This window comes from Chelonus insularis, unplaced genomic scaffold, assembly GCF_013357705.1.
Source record: "Chelonus insularis isolate UGA/USDA-ARS -01 unplaced genomic scaffold, ASM1335770v1 scaffold_367_pilon, whole genome shotgun sequence".
In the NCBI taxonomy this organism is placed as follows: Eukaryota; Metazoa; Arthropoda; class Insecta; order Hymenoptera; family Braconidae; genus Chelonus; species Chelonus insularis.
This window is the reverse complement of record NW_023276794.1, coordinates 97,050-112,621: the sequence shown is the minus strand read 5'-3', so window position 1 is coordinate 112,621 and position 15,572 is coordinate 97,050. Positions and strand designations below refer to the sequence as shown.

Sequence of the window (15,572 nt, the reverse complement as noted above, 5' to 3'; positions counted from 1 at the left end):
ACGACGAGGCGTCGCGACGTCAGTAGAGCGCCGCGCTATCGACCACATCACGAGAGAGTTGTCCTCTTGTATGTCCTTACAACCAATGTAAATTGATTTCAATAAAAATTCAAAAAAGTTATCACTTAAATTTAAAAGTTTAATTTTTTTTTTCATTTTCTATTTTTCATGTGATCTCTGATTTATTAAAGTGCAATTAAATTACTTTATCTATTAATTAGTGAATTTATTTAATTTTATTATTTATTTTACAGTTTGTTCATAAATATTATCAACATTGAGAAAATTTGGTATTAATTGTACGCGGCACACGCCGCGTCTTGCGGTGAAGTTGCGTACATCGTCTGACGAAGAAGAAGACTACCCTCTGAGACCCAATGACTGTCCAGCGAGGGCTTACGGGATACACATGTACGTTATAAGGTTAGTTTTACTTTTTATTTATAATTAAAATTTATCAATTAATCATTTAAATAATTACTTCACATAGCATGGCATTTTTTTAACTTAAACTATTATTTTGTTTTTCATTTACATCTCTGTCTATTGGTCGAAAGGCTAAGACTAAAAAGAGGAATTTAAAGTTTCTATGGTTAAGCATATGATTCACATATTGACACCTTTAAAGAGCAAAATTACATAACAATAATAATACTTCAAAGATAATTAGTTTATGATTATTATTATTATTATTGCAATAGTAATGTTCAGTGCCAATCCAATGACTGATTTATTCAGTGATAGGATTGGCATTGGTAGTCAGTGAATATTCACTGATTCGCAGTAGTTTTCACTGATTCAGTTTAAGAGAGTGCTAGTATTACTAGTATTTTTAACAAATACAAAAAAAAACTTTGTATTATATAGGTAAAAAAACGAGAAATAGTTAAATAAGGAAATAGTTTACAAATGACGAAAAAACAATTTTTTTTTTTACATTAAAATGCGTCGCGACATAACCGGCGCCAAAGTCAAGAATTTATAGAGACGTAAGGATTTGAGGATTTAGAATAAGGAAATAAGAAAAATTTATGATTAAATCAGTTGAATGTTTTTCAGCTTTCGTTATTCTTTTAAGTTACTACTAGTTAATTAGATAAAAAAACAATACTATTTGTTAAGATGTAGCATTAACAAACTTTATGAGCTAAAGCACATGATTATAGTTTGGATAAAAGAATGAACTGCAATGAAATGTAGAGGAAAAACAAAAAATTATTCGTGCGAAAATACTGCTTTAGACACACTTGTTATATTCATTTAAATCTAACATACATGTATATCCTTTGCGAAGGTCTCCCTATCCATTCAGCAGTGGTGACTTGTAAAGTTGAGAGAATGCACTTGAGATGTTCAAACCCCAAGTTTAAAGATTATGTTACAGAGGGAGGTATGATTATATTACAAAAAAAAAATCAATGATTAACCAACCAAACAGTGAATTTGAAAGTAAAATAATCGTATACTTGACCTAAAAGATCAAGAAAATTTATCAAAAGTATTAGATCAAAGTAAAAAAAAAAAATAAACTCACCTGAAAAGTCGTAATGAAAGCATCAAGAATTGGCATCATTCCAATGGCGATTTTATTTTCTTCATTTGTACCTGATGCAATCCAAGTTCATCCTGCAATTTTTTTAACGAACTAAAAGCAAGATAGAAATTATATAAATAAATGAAATTTTCATTAAAGCCTTGACTTGGTAACCCCAAAGTTTTGAGACTATTTATTTAATATCATGAGGGTTCGTGACGGTGCATGAAAGTTTTTGTAATTTCGCGTGAGTTACTTCGCATAATTATCTACCTCTCTTCGGCCTATGTCGTGAGTATACAGAATACTACGAGTCAATATCACGAATAGAAGAGACATATAGACATTTGGTCGCCAGTATCGACAACACAGGTTACATTATGCATCTCCCCTTTTACACTTCAACCATAAATCTACTGACAATGGTTATTTATTTTACCTGGAATCCTAACGACTGTTTTATGTGCCGAAAAAATTATTCAATCTCCAACGATTAAATTACAATCAAAATTTTAATAAATTGTGATTATTAAAGATGGATGATAGGTATCTATGGTTGCAAGGTGAAAAGAATAAGTTGATCAAATGTTTTAAGGCGCCTCGAGCGGAAAAATATAGATATATGAAAGTATATGGACGTTTGCGCACTAATTTTAGGCAAATAAATAGATTAACCCTTAAATGCATGATTTTTTAGACAGCTACTTTTTCAAATTGCTGTCCGCCAAAAAGTTTTAGCTGTCAAATTTAAATTTGAAATGAAATTCCAGTACCCCCAACATAAGAATTTAAAAAATAAGTCTGTTCTCAATGGACAGGTGAAATATATTTTTTTATTTCCCGAGTCAAAAAATTGGGACTCGTTTTATCTTGAAGTAAACTATGTAGACGGAATTTGGTCTGATTTAAACATTCTTTTATTCTAAATGTCTCAATTAGTCTTCATAATCCTATTTACATCGAATCTTCACTAGTCTCATTTTGTCCGAAATATTTTCAATCATATTAAATTGATTTTATTCTCAATGTTTTCGATCGTACTATCTTCATTTTGTATTCATTTAACATGTCTTTACCTCAAATGTTTTATTTAGTTCTCATAAGCCATCATTAACCAAATCCCACTTAGTCTCAGATAGGCCTCAATGTTTCTTGTCACACCAGCCTTTTTTTAAACTCATTTTGCTTACTCAATAAAGTCCCAATAACGTTTCATGTATCTCATCCTGCCCTCATTTAATGGACCAAACAATTTTCAAGCAGAACTCATTTTTTCCTCAATAACAACAAAATGAGACTTTTTTGAGGACAAAGTGAGATTAAAAAAAAAATCTAAACTTCTCAAAAGTCTCAAATTGTCTTAATAATGGAAAACCGCGGATAAAATACGACTTTTTAGTCCTATAGTCTCAAATATATATTGAAATTCGATTAAAGACTAATTGAAGACAAAATGAGTCCCAATTTTTTGACTCGGGTTAGGCAAAGGGGCATGAAATTCAGCCATCGGAATATTTTGTAGTCTGCATCCTACATTATGAATTTAAGGGTTAAATAAGAAAATACCTACGGGAAAAGATTCGCACAACAACGATCTATGGAATGAAACGAGATAAGGATGATTGGTTGAAGAATAAGCAAAATAACCGAAATTAGAAGTCTACAGCGATTTGACAGATTGTTTTTCATATTTCTAACTCTCTTGCTCGTTTACATATGGCCGACCAAATACTGTCTAGACTTTTAATTTCGGATATTTTCCTTATTCTTCTGCCAATCATTCTTATCTCGTTTCATTCCATAGATCGTTATTGCGCGAATCTTTTCCCGTAGGTATTTTCTTATTTAATCTATTTATTTGCCTAAAATTAGTGCGCAAAAGTCCGTATACTTTTATATATCTATATTTTTCCGCTCGAGGCGCCTTAAGCAATATTGTTTGTAAGACTATCTTAAAAATTTGATGTAACGGCAGACTTCCAGTTAGTGTCGCTCATTTCCTCTAATCCTAGCCTCCTGCGCCAATTCTACCCCCCACTCCTGCCCAACGTCAAGACTTCTCTTGTCGAAAGAACTCTGCCATTTAAATTTCTAGGAAAGTAAGCCTCGAAAAATGTCAGAGTGGGGATTGTTGATAGGTTGGATATTTCTGAGAACTAGAAGTTGGTATTGGTATTATGTCTTGTGGTATTATGACGGCAAATTATCAATTGATTCTGGGATGGATAATTTGAAAAATAAAAATATCAATTACTGAATAATTATTAATATACATAATAAAATTATCAATTACTGCATTTTTTTTTAAAATTGTCAATTCATCGAGTAATTAATATCATCCTAACAATTGATTAATGATTAATCGATACTTTTTTTTGCTGATCACTAATAGGTTCTTATTAGTACCGAAGATTTTTTTTTTCTCACGAAGCAAAAGTTGTTTTTCCACGAATACATTTATTGATATTTTTAGTTTGCTTTTTATTAATTCTTCAAAACCATATCTTTCGCTCACTTAAATGAAGCATTTAAATTAACTTAAGGAGGTTCTTGCACGACTAATGGTATAGTGTAGGAAAAACCTCTGTTAAAATTTAATTTAAAGATAAATGACAATATTTGATGTTAAATAAAACTCGACACTTAAAAATGATTTATTACAAAATTATAAAACTTTCGATCGTTTTGTTTACAAGAAATCTGAATTATTTGTGCCATTGGGTTTAGTGTTTAACCTAACTTTCAACTCAACTTCATACATTTATTATTGCTAAATTGAACAGTGAAATCTATTGATAATGCGAACTTGATTACTCTGAATTATTAATTATCACTTTTAGAATTTTTATAAATTAATTAACTTCCCAGTGGGAAGTTTTAGTAATGAGTCCGATTTTGCGAATTCAAAATTTTGACATATCTCCATGTTTCAAGGTCCCCAGAGTCGAATACAATAGTTTTTAAGTGGACGTCTGTGTGTGTCTGTACGTATATTTGTACGTGCGTTCGGAATTATTTTTCGTCTCGATTATCTCAAGAACAAAAAATGATATCGACGTGGAACCAATTGCATTCGACGCATAATTACGCAACTTAGAACTGATTAGGTTTTCAGCAAAATTGGTCCAGCCATTTTTTATGCAGAATCAAAAAACTGGAAAAAAGCTCAATCCTATCATTCTTTCCACTGGGAAGTTAATCGTGGAGACTGATTTTGTTTAATGCAAGAACACCTCTTCAATGATCTATGGCACTTAAAAAACAACTTTAATTATTATTAATTAATTGTTAGTTAAAATACTAGACATTTATTCTTAAATGAACAAATTATAAAAGATTTTCTATTATACTAAAGTGCATAGCACGAAGAGAAATCAGCTGCTTTAGTTTGATTGTTCGAATTTGACGTCATTCGTATCATTTTTATTATAAATTTGATTGGCTCTCTAATCGCATACAAAATTTACTGAGTCGAGATAATTTTAGTTAGTTTTAGTATAATAAAAAATAAAATAAAAATGATCTTTGCTCCTTTTATTTCTATCTCTACTCACTACTAGCTATTAATAATTAAAAATAAATACCAAATATACATTTTTTTATAACAAATTATTTTTTGTTCATTTTTTTTTTTATTCAAAAATTAAAAAAAAAATCAAATTTATTATCAAGAAAGTGTGCCTTAAATTTACTAATATGAATATTGAAGTAATGAAAAAATGAAAAAAATTAAGAGTTCATTTTTTTTGGACATAATTGAACATAATGGATTAAGAGCTCAACTGAAACATGACATCTGTTGGAAATTAACTATCTTACCATCACTAAAATTGTTGTAAATCAACTCATAGATAGTAAATCTACATTTTTGGGGCTTGATTATTCATCCATAAAGGAAGTAAAAAATATATAAAATCAAAAAATGAACTATTGAATGTTTTATTTTAAAATTCTTGTTAATTTTGTTACTAAGTCGTACTTTTCTCACGCGTTATCTATAAGCCATTGTAAACGAGTAACTCAGAATTCAAACCTCTAATTATCTCAAAGAATAACTGCAACTGTACAACTTTCTCACGTCTGCAATCATCACAGGTATTAGTTTTCACTGAAAACCTAAGTGTTTGTTGGAAAAAAAACGAAGATTAGATCAAGTTTTTTTTTTTGGAAGTAATCTTGTAAGTATTTAATTTCGAAACACTTCTTGATATCTTTAAAAGGAAAAAATATGAATTAAAAAGATACACTGAAGAAAAAAGATAGATGATATGACTCCACAGGTGCTTTAACGTTCATTCTTTAACTATTTGCCAAGTATCTTATTTAATCAATCAATTTATTTAAATCCCAATTAGGTGAGTTCATATGTAAAACCAACATTGAATAATTATTTGTTTAAATAAGATGTCAATATTAAATTAATCATACTGAGGTCTAGAAGTTGAAATGTAAAATGGATGAAAAGTTGATCAGGATCCATAGGAACATTTGGAAAGGTGTTATAAATTTGTCGAGTGAGAAAACAATTGGGTTTTGAAAATATCTATATAGTCTAGTGACTTTTTTGAGTCTTTTACTACTTGTTCTTGTTCTTCTTCTTCTTTGCTTCCCACTAGACTTTTCAGTAGTTTATACCACGAGCTTTGAAAAGAGTGGGAAAAGTCAGTAAATGCATCCATGCACGCTTATTTTATAGCCACCCTAAGATATTTTCGTGAGAATAAATTCTTTTTGGAGAATACTTGAAACTTGGGCGATTCGTCGTCAGATACTTGGGTTTAAACTCGATAGCAGGATCCCAAGACTTATTGACTTGATACTTACTACTTTGTTCAACAAGATTTTTATTTTTACCAGATAAGAAAACTACCAAAACTTGATTATATAAAATTTTCGTTCAACTTTTTTTCCTATTTGTGATGATGAGTTGCATCATCACAGGTCAAAGACCGTCCACCCAATTGGGCCATCAATATCGAGGAGAATTCCAGCCAACCTAATGTCAGATATCCTACCGACTAGTTCCATTCATCAAATTGATCAAGTTTCAATCAAATTCTTGGAGACTGTCACACATTGCCCAGCTCATACAATCCACATACATTTATTTTTTAATAACTAAACTTTTAATTAATTTAAAGGAGTAATGTTAATAAATACATTATCATATACCCAAGCCAAGCATGATTGGACCCATGACTGGACCTCTATTGGATCATTGCTGAATGATAACACCATCAATCATAGCCTGATCATGTTCACTTCTGTGTGGACAACTGGATCCCTAGCAGTAGGAGATGATTGTCCATTGTTAGCTTAACATCGAACCAATCTTAGTCAACCATAGACCAATGTTAGTCTAAGTATAACTGGTCCTGCTATCCTAGAAGAGTTTTCCTAGCAGGAAGTAAAACTGGCCAATCCCTGTTTCAACACTGTACCAGTTCAAGTCAACCAATGTCCAATGTTAGTGTAGATATCACCAGTTTGCTGTCCTACTAGGGGTATCACAGCTTTCCTAGCAGGAAGTAAGACTGGTTTATCATTGACCCAGCACTGTACCAGTCAATGTTGGACATAAATGAGCTTCTTCTGTTTCCTGCTAGGGTTTCTTGTAATAAATCATGTAATCTTCATCAAAGTCCATGGATAAAAATCGACTTTGATGGTCAATATCTTGAACAATAGCTTCTTAAGTGATAGAAACAAAAATAATCTTATAGATTGTAATTACTTTGACACTCATCAGCACATACTTGGCTTGATTTCTCAACATTGGCCAAAATTAAGACAAGAATTCAACTTTGAAGAACAGTCCATTTGGCATCTCTTGACTGAAAGGCTAATAGTTCCGGTTTCTGTCTCTTTCTGCCAAGAATAATCGTCAACAATTTATCCCAACAGTCGAGAAATTATATCACTAAAGAAGCCAAATGGACTTGCTTACAATCAAGTATCTATTTTTCGAGAATTACGAGGGTGGAATAGCTAGAGTTTAACCACCAGAATTTTTATCCTAAACCATAACACAGCTTTTATAAGTATTTTTATGTCCATAATTAAATGTCTAAGGTCGGAAAGGAAAAAGTCTGAAAGACTCAGTAATTTCAAACTAAAGTCACACGGGACAATGAAAACAGCTCAGTAAATCAATGTAAAAGTAAGATTAGTACATCTCCAAGTACTTCAAGTTTCAAGCTTCTTATGTTTAACCACTCGTAAAACTATACTTTATCACAATAATTTACTTGTTGGATTTTTATCACATCTATCACAATTATTATTGAAATTTCTTTCCCTTTAACTCATTTTCATCTAGACATTTTTAGCTCAACCTTTCATCTATTGATTGACAATGAGAATCACTGGTTCGTTAATGATGACTATAGATTTTTTTTAAGGGATGAATCTCTTTTCCAAGTCGTGCGATCTGGTTAATGAGCGACGACCCAACATTCCATTCTCACTTGGCACTCGTTCTCATACGTGAGTTTCGAAAGTTTTATGAGAAGAGCCTCTCTTTTTTTTTTATTTCACATTCATCACATAAGAATTAAGATATAAAAGATTCGTAAAACTCGTAAATTTAATTTGATCCTTTAGATATTTAGACTATTCAATTTAAATGAATATTTTATTATTTATTATTTAGCTGTGATAATTGATTAGATATTCATGTATTATTTTTTTTTCTTTTAAATATTATATTGTACCTGATCTCCATATTGTGGAGAGAGTCTGAGTCATGTTGAAAAAAGTGTCGACGTATGGAAATCAATTGTAAGTTCTTGGAACATCAACGTTTGGAATGCAACCAGCGCCTTGCCCAATATGGGGTCCAGTGTTCTAGTCGTATAGTAGACACGAGTGTATTCATATCTTACAAAATTTTTTTGCAGGACAATTCGTGCTGTCATCGAGAAACAACGTGAAATCAATTTAAATCCATAATCAAATTTAAAATCATTTTTATCTGATCGATTACTATTTTATATCTTTGGTGATTCATCTAGGGATATAATATTGTTAAATACAGCGAAATGAGAACTTAAGAGATTCATAAAAATTAATTACAAGTTTATTTAATATGAGAAAGACACAAATTATGACTGAATAAGAAATGATGTCGAGACTATAGTCTCAGTCGTCAACTAAACATAAACAAATCAGTCGAGCTTTGCTTACAACGAATTCGAAGAGAAAAATATTTCTCAGTTTTTTTTTAAGGATGTATGTCTAGTCGAATCCCGCAGTACATCTAAAAAATTTTGGAATAGGTTTTTTTTTAAATTATGTGTACCTAAATTCTTTTTTTAAATTTTAAATAACGATTAATTAGTAATAATTTAAATTGTACTGATTTATAATTATTTATTATAAATAAAAGTTTCCATATGACTGCTGTCAGCATCGCATTCAACATGTCGGACCACCCATTATTCCATTTTGTCAACGGTTTTATCTAATTTTAGAAAAATAAACTCAGTAACGCCTATTTTTGATGCATAAATAAATAAAAAAACGTTAAAATTTTCTAGAAGTATATTTTTTTCCATAAAAATGGATGAAACATAGCAAATTTTGTCATTTGCTTCCAATTTCACATACTTCCGGTACAAATAACACGTAGTTTAATGAGACCACTAAGTTCAATTGTTTCATGAAATATATCAGAAACGGTATATATTTTTTGATGAAAATCAATAAAGTATTATTTACTTTATTATGTATCTCAAATTCAAGCTTTAAAAATGAAATTTATAAAAGTGTCATACATCCTTAAATGACTCTAGTGACCAGCTTCTAAAAATCTTTTACTAAATATAATATCAGGATCTAACTTTAAATGTTACAATAAATTAGCTAATAACAATCCCAATTATTAAATTCGTTTCAATGTAATTATTTTTGTATTTAAAAGTCTTTGTTTTATTTTCCCTTATTGATATTTCTTCGATTTTATTTTTTTTTCAATCTCTCTTTTTTTATCTAAAATCATTGCTACTATTTATAACAAAGTACACAATTATTCTAACTATAAATAATCTATTTAATTCTAATGAACACAACACACTTAGGAATTGAAATACTTGATTTATAATAATTTGAGGATTTTTTGTTTTAGTTTAAATAACCCGAGTCAAAAAAGTGGGACTCGTTTTATCTTGAAGTAAACTATTTAGACTGACTTTGGTCTGATTTAAACATTCTTTTATTCTAAATGTCTCAATTAGTCTTCATAATCCTATTTACATCGAATCTTCACTAGTCTCATTTTATCCTAAATATTTTCAATCATATTAAATTGATTTTATTCTCAATGTTTTCGATCGTACTATCTTCATTTTGTGTTCATTTAACATGTCTTTACCTCAAATGTTTTATTTAGTTCTCATAAGCCTTTATTAACCAAATCCCACTTAGTCTCAGATAGGCCTCAATGTTTCTTGTCACACCAGCCTTTTTTTAAACTCATTTTGCTTACTCAATAAAGTCCCAATAACGTTTCATGTATCTCATCCTGTCCTCATTTAATGGACCAAACAATTTTCAAACAGAACTCATTTTTTCCTCAATAACAACAAAATGAGACTTTTTTGAGGACAAAGTGAGATTTTAAAAAAATCTAAACTTCTCAAAAGTCTCAAATTGTCTTAATAATCGAAAACCGCGGATAAAATAAGACCTTTTAGTCCTATAGTCTCAAATATATATTGAAATTCGATTAAAGACTACTTGAAAACAAAATGAGTCCCAATTTTTTGACTCGGGAATTCCATTGCAAATCTCAAACTCATAAGTGTTTCATTTTAATGCACTTGAAACAACGTCATATTCAAACACATTAAGTGCATTAAAACAAAACACTACTATTTTCAGTGCAGAAATAAAAATACTTTGCTTTTAACGATTTTAGAACTTTTTGTATTTTTTTTTAAATGTTATAGTTTCATGAAAATAGCATTGTATGAACAATAATTATTATCCTCATTACTTATTCTTAAATTAACAATTAATTAATTGATATAAAGTATTATTACTTACCATCATAGTCAATTCCATGAAAATAGAATTTTATGAGCAATGATTATCATCCCCGTCATTTATACCTGGTGCACAGTTTTATCAAGCCCACAGAGTTGTTTTTATTTAGATTTTTACAATAATACTTATGTTTATTCTTTCACAATACTTCAATGTTAAATAATGAAAATTTCCTAAGGCTACTTTCAAATGTATAATTAAAAAACAAAAAAAGAGAAATCTTTTTTTTCGAATAAATATTAAATGCTTTTCTTGCATCAATTCTCACCTAAACGACCACCTAAGCGATGAAATTAAAGAAACAAGATGACGATTGTCGGTGGAAAATAAAGAAGAAAGAAAAATAAAAATCATTGACAGAGTGGCGCCAGAATCTAGAGAAAGATGAGAAGTAGACGTAACATGCGACGAGAACGTGTGTGTAAGTCGAAAGCCGATAAGATCGGCAAGGTGTAGCAGTAACAGCAGCTGAAGGCAACCAATATATGTTCACAAACTGATGGGAACCGGACTGAAAAAAAGTCTCTGACTTAACGGAGATATGAGTTACAAAGCTCGTTTCATCAACGATTACTAACGATACAACAACCCTCGGCTTTGTCGATAATCATCCAATGTCTCTCTGATTGTAAAGAATTCTTAGTTGAAAGAGAATTCGAATGAGATATAAAAATGTTTGTGCATTAAAGTTTTCCTTTTAACTTATGTACTTGATAGGATCTGTAATAACCCTTTAAAAGAGTCAATGATAATAACAATAACATTTCTTTATATGTTATTTGCTATCACGTTAGCAAAATTGGTCTATCTTTACTCTTTGATTATCATCCATTACTTTTTCATTTATTTGGATTAAAATTACTTTATATGAAATTATTTTATTCATTTTTGTCTTTCGTACGACGAAGAATAAAACACTGATGGACAAAAATATTTTTTTTGCAATGTTTTCAAAATAAATTACAGATTACTCAGAAAATTTTAGTTGATAAGTGAAAAATGTCAATTAAAAATCAATACAAAATCAGAAATTACATATTGAAAAATGATGGAAAATCGATCCCCAGGTAAGAAAATATAATTGGTTAAGCCTTAAGCCAAGCTTGTCCCAAAGCTGAAGAAAGTTGGGACAATATTGGAAGTAAGTATGGTCGAACATTGTTCCAACCATGGAGGATAACCACGTTCCAATATCATTTCAATTAATTGGGACAATATGTAAAAATAATTCTGACCCAATCCCGAAAAAAAAATCTTCATAATTTTATAATTTTTATTCGTTTATTATAAACAAAAAGTACAAAAGACAAAATTATTTAATATTTTATTGATCAATTAAATTATTGAAATTACTAATTGATGTGCAATGAAAAATGAAAGTTCAGAAATTATAGAATAATTTGATACTAAATAATGAAATTTTGAAATTACTAATTGATTAAAAATAAATAATTAAAGCTCTGAGAGTTTAGATTACTTAATTAATGACTAATTCAAGCACAAAAATTTTGAATTACTGAGTAATTAGTAACATAAAAATAAATATTATAATGAAAAAAATTAATTATTGATTAATTAATTCAATAATATTATTAAAAATACTTTTATATGCACGGGAAAGATTGGGGCAATATGGGACACTGAAACAGTTAAATTTACTTTCATGTTTTTCATAAAGTATCCCATTTTACCCCATGCATTTTTTTATTGGAAAATCAACTGTATTTGTTGGTAGTAACGCTTGATTTATTTGTTTATTTATTTGTAATTTAATTAATTTTAATATTAGTTGATTTATTTATAATCCAAAGGCTTGATTTAGAGCCATTTTGTTTAATTTATTCGCGTTAAAAGTAGGATCAAATAAAATAGAAAAACTATATTGAAAATAAGGTTTCGATAGGAAAGTATAAATTGATAGACACACTCAGGTGGTCGCACAAAATGTAACTGACTCCAATGAGTCACACCAAATTAATCCGACTAAAGTCTTAACTACACACACACATCGAATTATTTGATATCACAAAAGTGTAAACGAGCAAGCATTTAAATTTCAGTGTACAAACGTGAATTAGACTACATCTAACAATTATATCGTCATACCCGAGTAAACATGATCAGTTTTTGGGCGCGCCTAAAGGAGACCCAATTCGAGCCCAAATAATTTTTCAGGCTCTCAACGCGCCCAAATCAAGCCCAAAAATATTTTTGAGGCTCATAGTGCGCCTAATCCAAGCCCAAAAATATTTTAACAATCTAGAAAAGAAAAAAAATTCTCATAAAAACTTATCATCAAATTAACTTTCGGTGCTACAAATTTACATTTGTAATAATTTATTGTCATCATTGTCGAATATGATCTTAGAAAATGGGCTTGAATTGGGCGTGTTTTAGGCCTCGAAAATATTTTTGGGCTTCAATTGGGAGTGTTTTAGGCCTGCAAAATAGTTTTAGGCCTGATTTGGGCCCGTTTTAGACCTGCAAAATATTTTTAGGCTTCAATTAGGCTCCTTCAAAATTTAGGCTTGTCATGGGCTTGTTTTGGGCACTGAAAATTTCTCTAAGTCAAGATTGGACTTCAATCAGGCCTGTATTGGGCTTATTTTTCATTTTAGGCGTGTTTTGGGCTTCTTTTGGGCCTATTTATTTTTTCTCGGGTAAGAAAAAATTATTTTTAATTATTTACATGGCTCCTTTAATTAGAATTTTGTTTGCTTTAATACCATTCTTTGCCCTTTAAATTTAAAAATTAAATTTTTCTTGTCCTAACAAATTTTTTTCTACTTGGAAGATTCGAACCTACAACCACTCTTACACATACGACTTGAATCTATACATTTTAACTCGCTCAACTATTTTGATACTTCTTTTGTAAACAAGAATATTGAAATAAGAAAAGAAAAAACAACGATCGAATTAATTTATCGACACACAGCTTTTACTTTACGACGAGTGATGTTCACTTTCCAATTTCCACGAATCTGTACGCCAATAAAAAATTCTTAGAACTGAATATGAGACAAAACAAATTCCTTTTGGTGCAAAATTTTATTTCAATTGACTAAGGTGATAAACCTTAGAATATTTTTCTGTTATTTCTCAAGGTTTTATAACTTCACAATAATATCAATAATTCTTTAAAGACGATTACAATTCATAATATTTGAAGTAAAATCAACATTACTATTTTTACTCGCTAAGGAAAGCGTGACGATCCTTACTATTTTTCTCCCTCAGACTATAAATTATTATAATTAGGTACTTTATTATTTATTAATTCTTTTTTATAAATTGTTTCATTCCTAATTCATTTTCATTACAATATTTAATCAAATAAAAACACTTATAGGGAGCAGATGTTTTTCTCTAGAAGCTTATAACCATGTTGGCAAAGAAAAAAAGCGGCTTCTTCACCAAATGAAATTTCGCCAAAAAGGGTGTGTCAAAGTTGTTAGATGAACTAGACACCGACACGTCAACCCTACAACTGATCTTTGTGATATTTAGCTAAAGAGGGAGAATGAACACGCCGTCACGTTCTGGACAGAGAACGCTGGCGGTAAATTTGGTTGATTAAAAAGTGAAACGCATCCCAGGAATTTCTATAATGGGTACCGATTAACGGCCTATCCTTACTGCAGCTCAATCTGCCAAAAAATTAAAAGATCCAAAAAAAAAAATCTTAATTTCATTTATTTTAAACTTATTGTTGTATTTCAGTCCTATTATATGTTCTTTCTTTTATTTTTCACTTTTTTCCGCGTGTAAAAACGATGTATAGCCGTGTGCCGGCACTCAAAGAAGCCGAGAGGGTAGGAAGAGAACGAGACCTACGTCACACAAACCGTTCAAGAATGTAATATCCTGTAATTACAGACTCGTATGTACGTGTCCCAATTTATGCCTATGTTAATTTTTTTACTATTTTTTATTTTCGATTTTTCGGCTCTTTTAATATCCAACCTTTTCTTTATATATATATATATTTTTTTTTTTGTATTTTTTTTTAACCAATGAAAAATCTCAATTAAAACTTATTAAATACCGCTAATAAATAAATAAATATTGTAAAATATTTAAATCTCTACACTCTTGAGAGTTGATCTGATGAAGGTCTTATTTGACCCTTTAATTGTCCTGTCATAATTACGATCTTTCAAATGTATCAAAACGTAAAGATATGAAAAATTACGAATTTCAAAAATCGATACCATTATAATAAATTCATAATAGGGAGTTAGATATTAATTACTGAATAATTATTAATGTATAGAAGTAAATTACTAGGTTAATTGATAATTTTGGAAATAAAATTATCAATAAATAAAGGAATTTGCAATTTCATGAGACAAATTATATTTAATTCCAAGGAATATCAAAATACTTTGCTTTTAATAATTATAATTATTAAAAGCAAATTTGAGGATTTTTTGTTTTTTTTTTTAATTTGATAGTTTCATGAAAATAGCATTATATGAACAATAATTATTATCCTCATTACTTATTCTTAAATTGCTAAAAGTTCTTCCGCTTACACTGATAGAAGAATATATTTGGTGGGACTGAATGAATTCATTAAAATTATTTTTCAGCATTTATTTGATACAAATAAAGATTTATTTGTAGGTAATAAATCTTCTTTGCAAAGAGCTGTCTGATGTCATTATATTTATAAAACCATTAAAAATTCACACGAAATTAAATGGTTATGATGTAATTGCTCGTCGAGCTATTGTTTAAAAGAAAATATTAATTTTAATCATTACGAAACCGTTATTTTTTATTTAAAAATTTTCAATAAATAAAAGTTATTTCATAACATAACCTAACATTTGATTATGCTTTACCGTCATTCTACCTTACCATCGAGCCCAATCATAGTATTTAGATGAGAAATAAATATTTGTTTGCAGCTAACAAATCATTCATTGAGCCAAATAAATCTACTCTAATAAATAATTTCTTAACTGTTAACAAATGTTCACTCGAT

At 29.5% G+C, this 15,572-nt stretch overlaps 1 protein-coding gene across 1 annotated transcript in view; it reads left to right on the top strand.

Moving 5' to 3' along the window:
* Nucleotides 1-305: 305 nt before the first annotated feature.
* ths (thisbe) overlaps nucleotides 306-15,572 on the top strand; it is a 64,627-nt gene continuing 49,360 nt past the window's right edge. Inside the window, exon 1 of the mRNA XM_035094508.1 lies at nucleotides 306-423. Within this exon, the coding sequence (XP_034950399.1) occupies nucleotides 410-423 (14 nt within the window). The 5' untranslated portion in view covers nucleotides 306-409. The remainder of the gene's footprint in view (nucleotides 424-15,572) is intronic.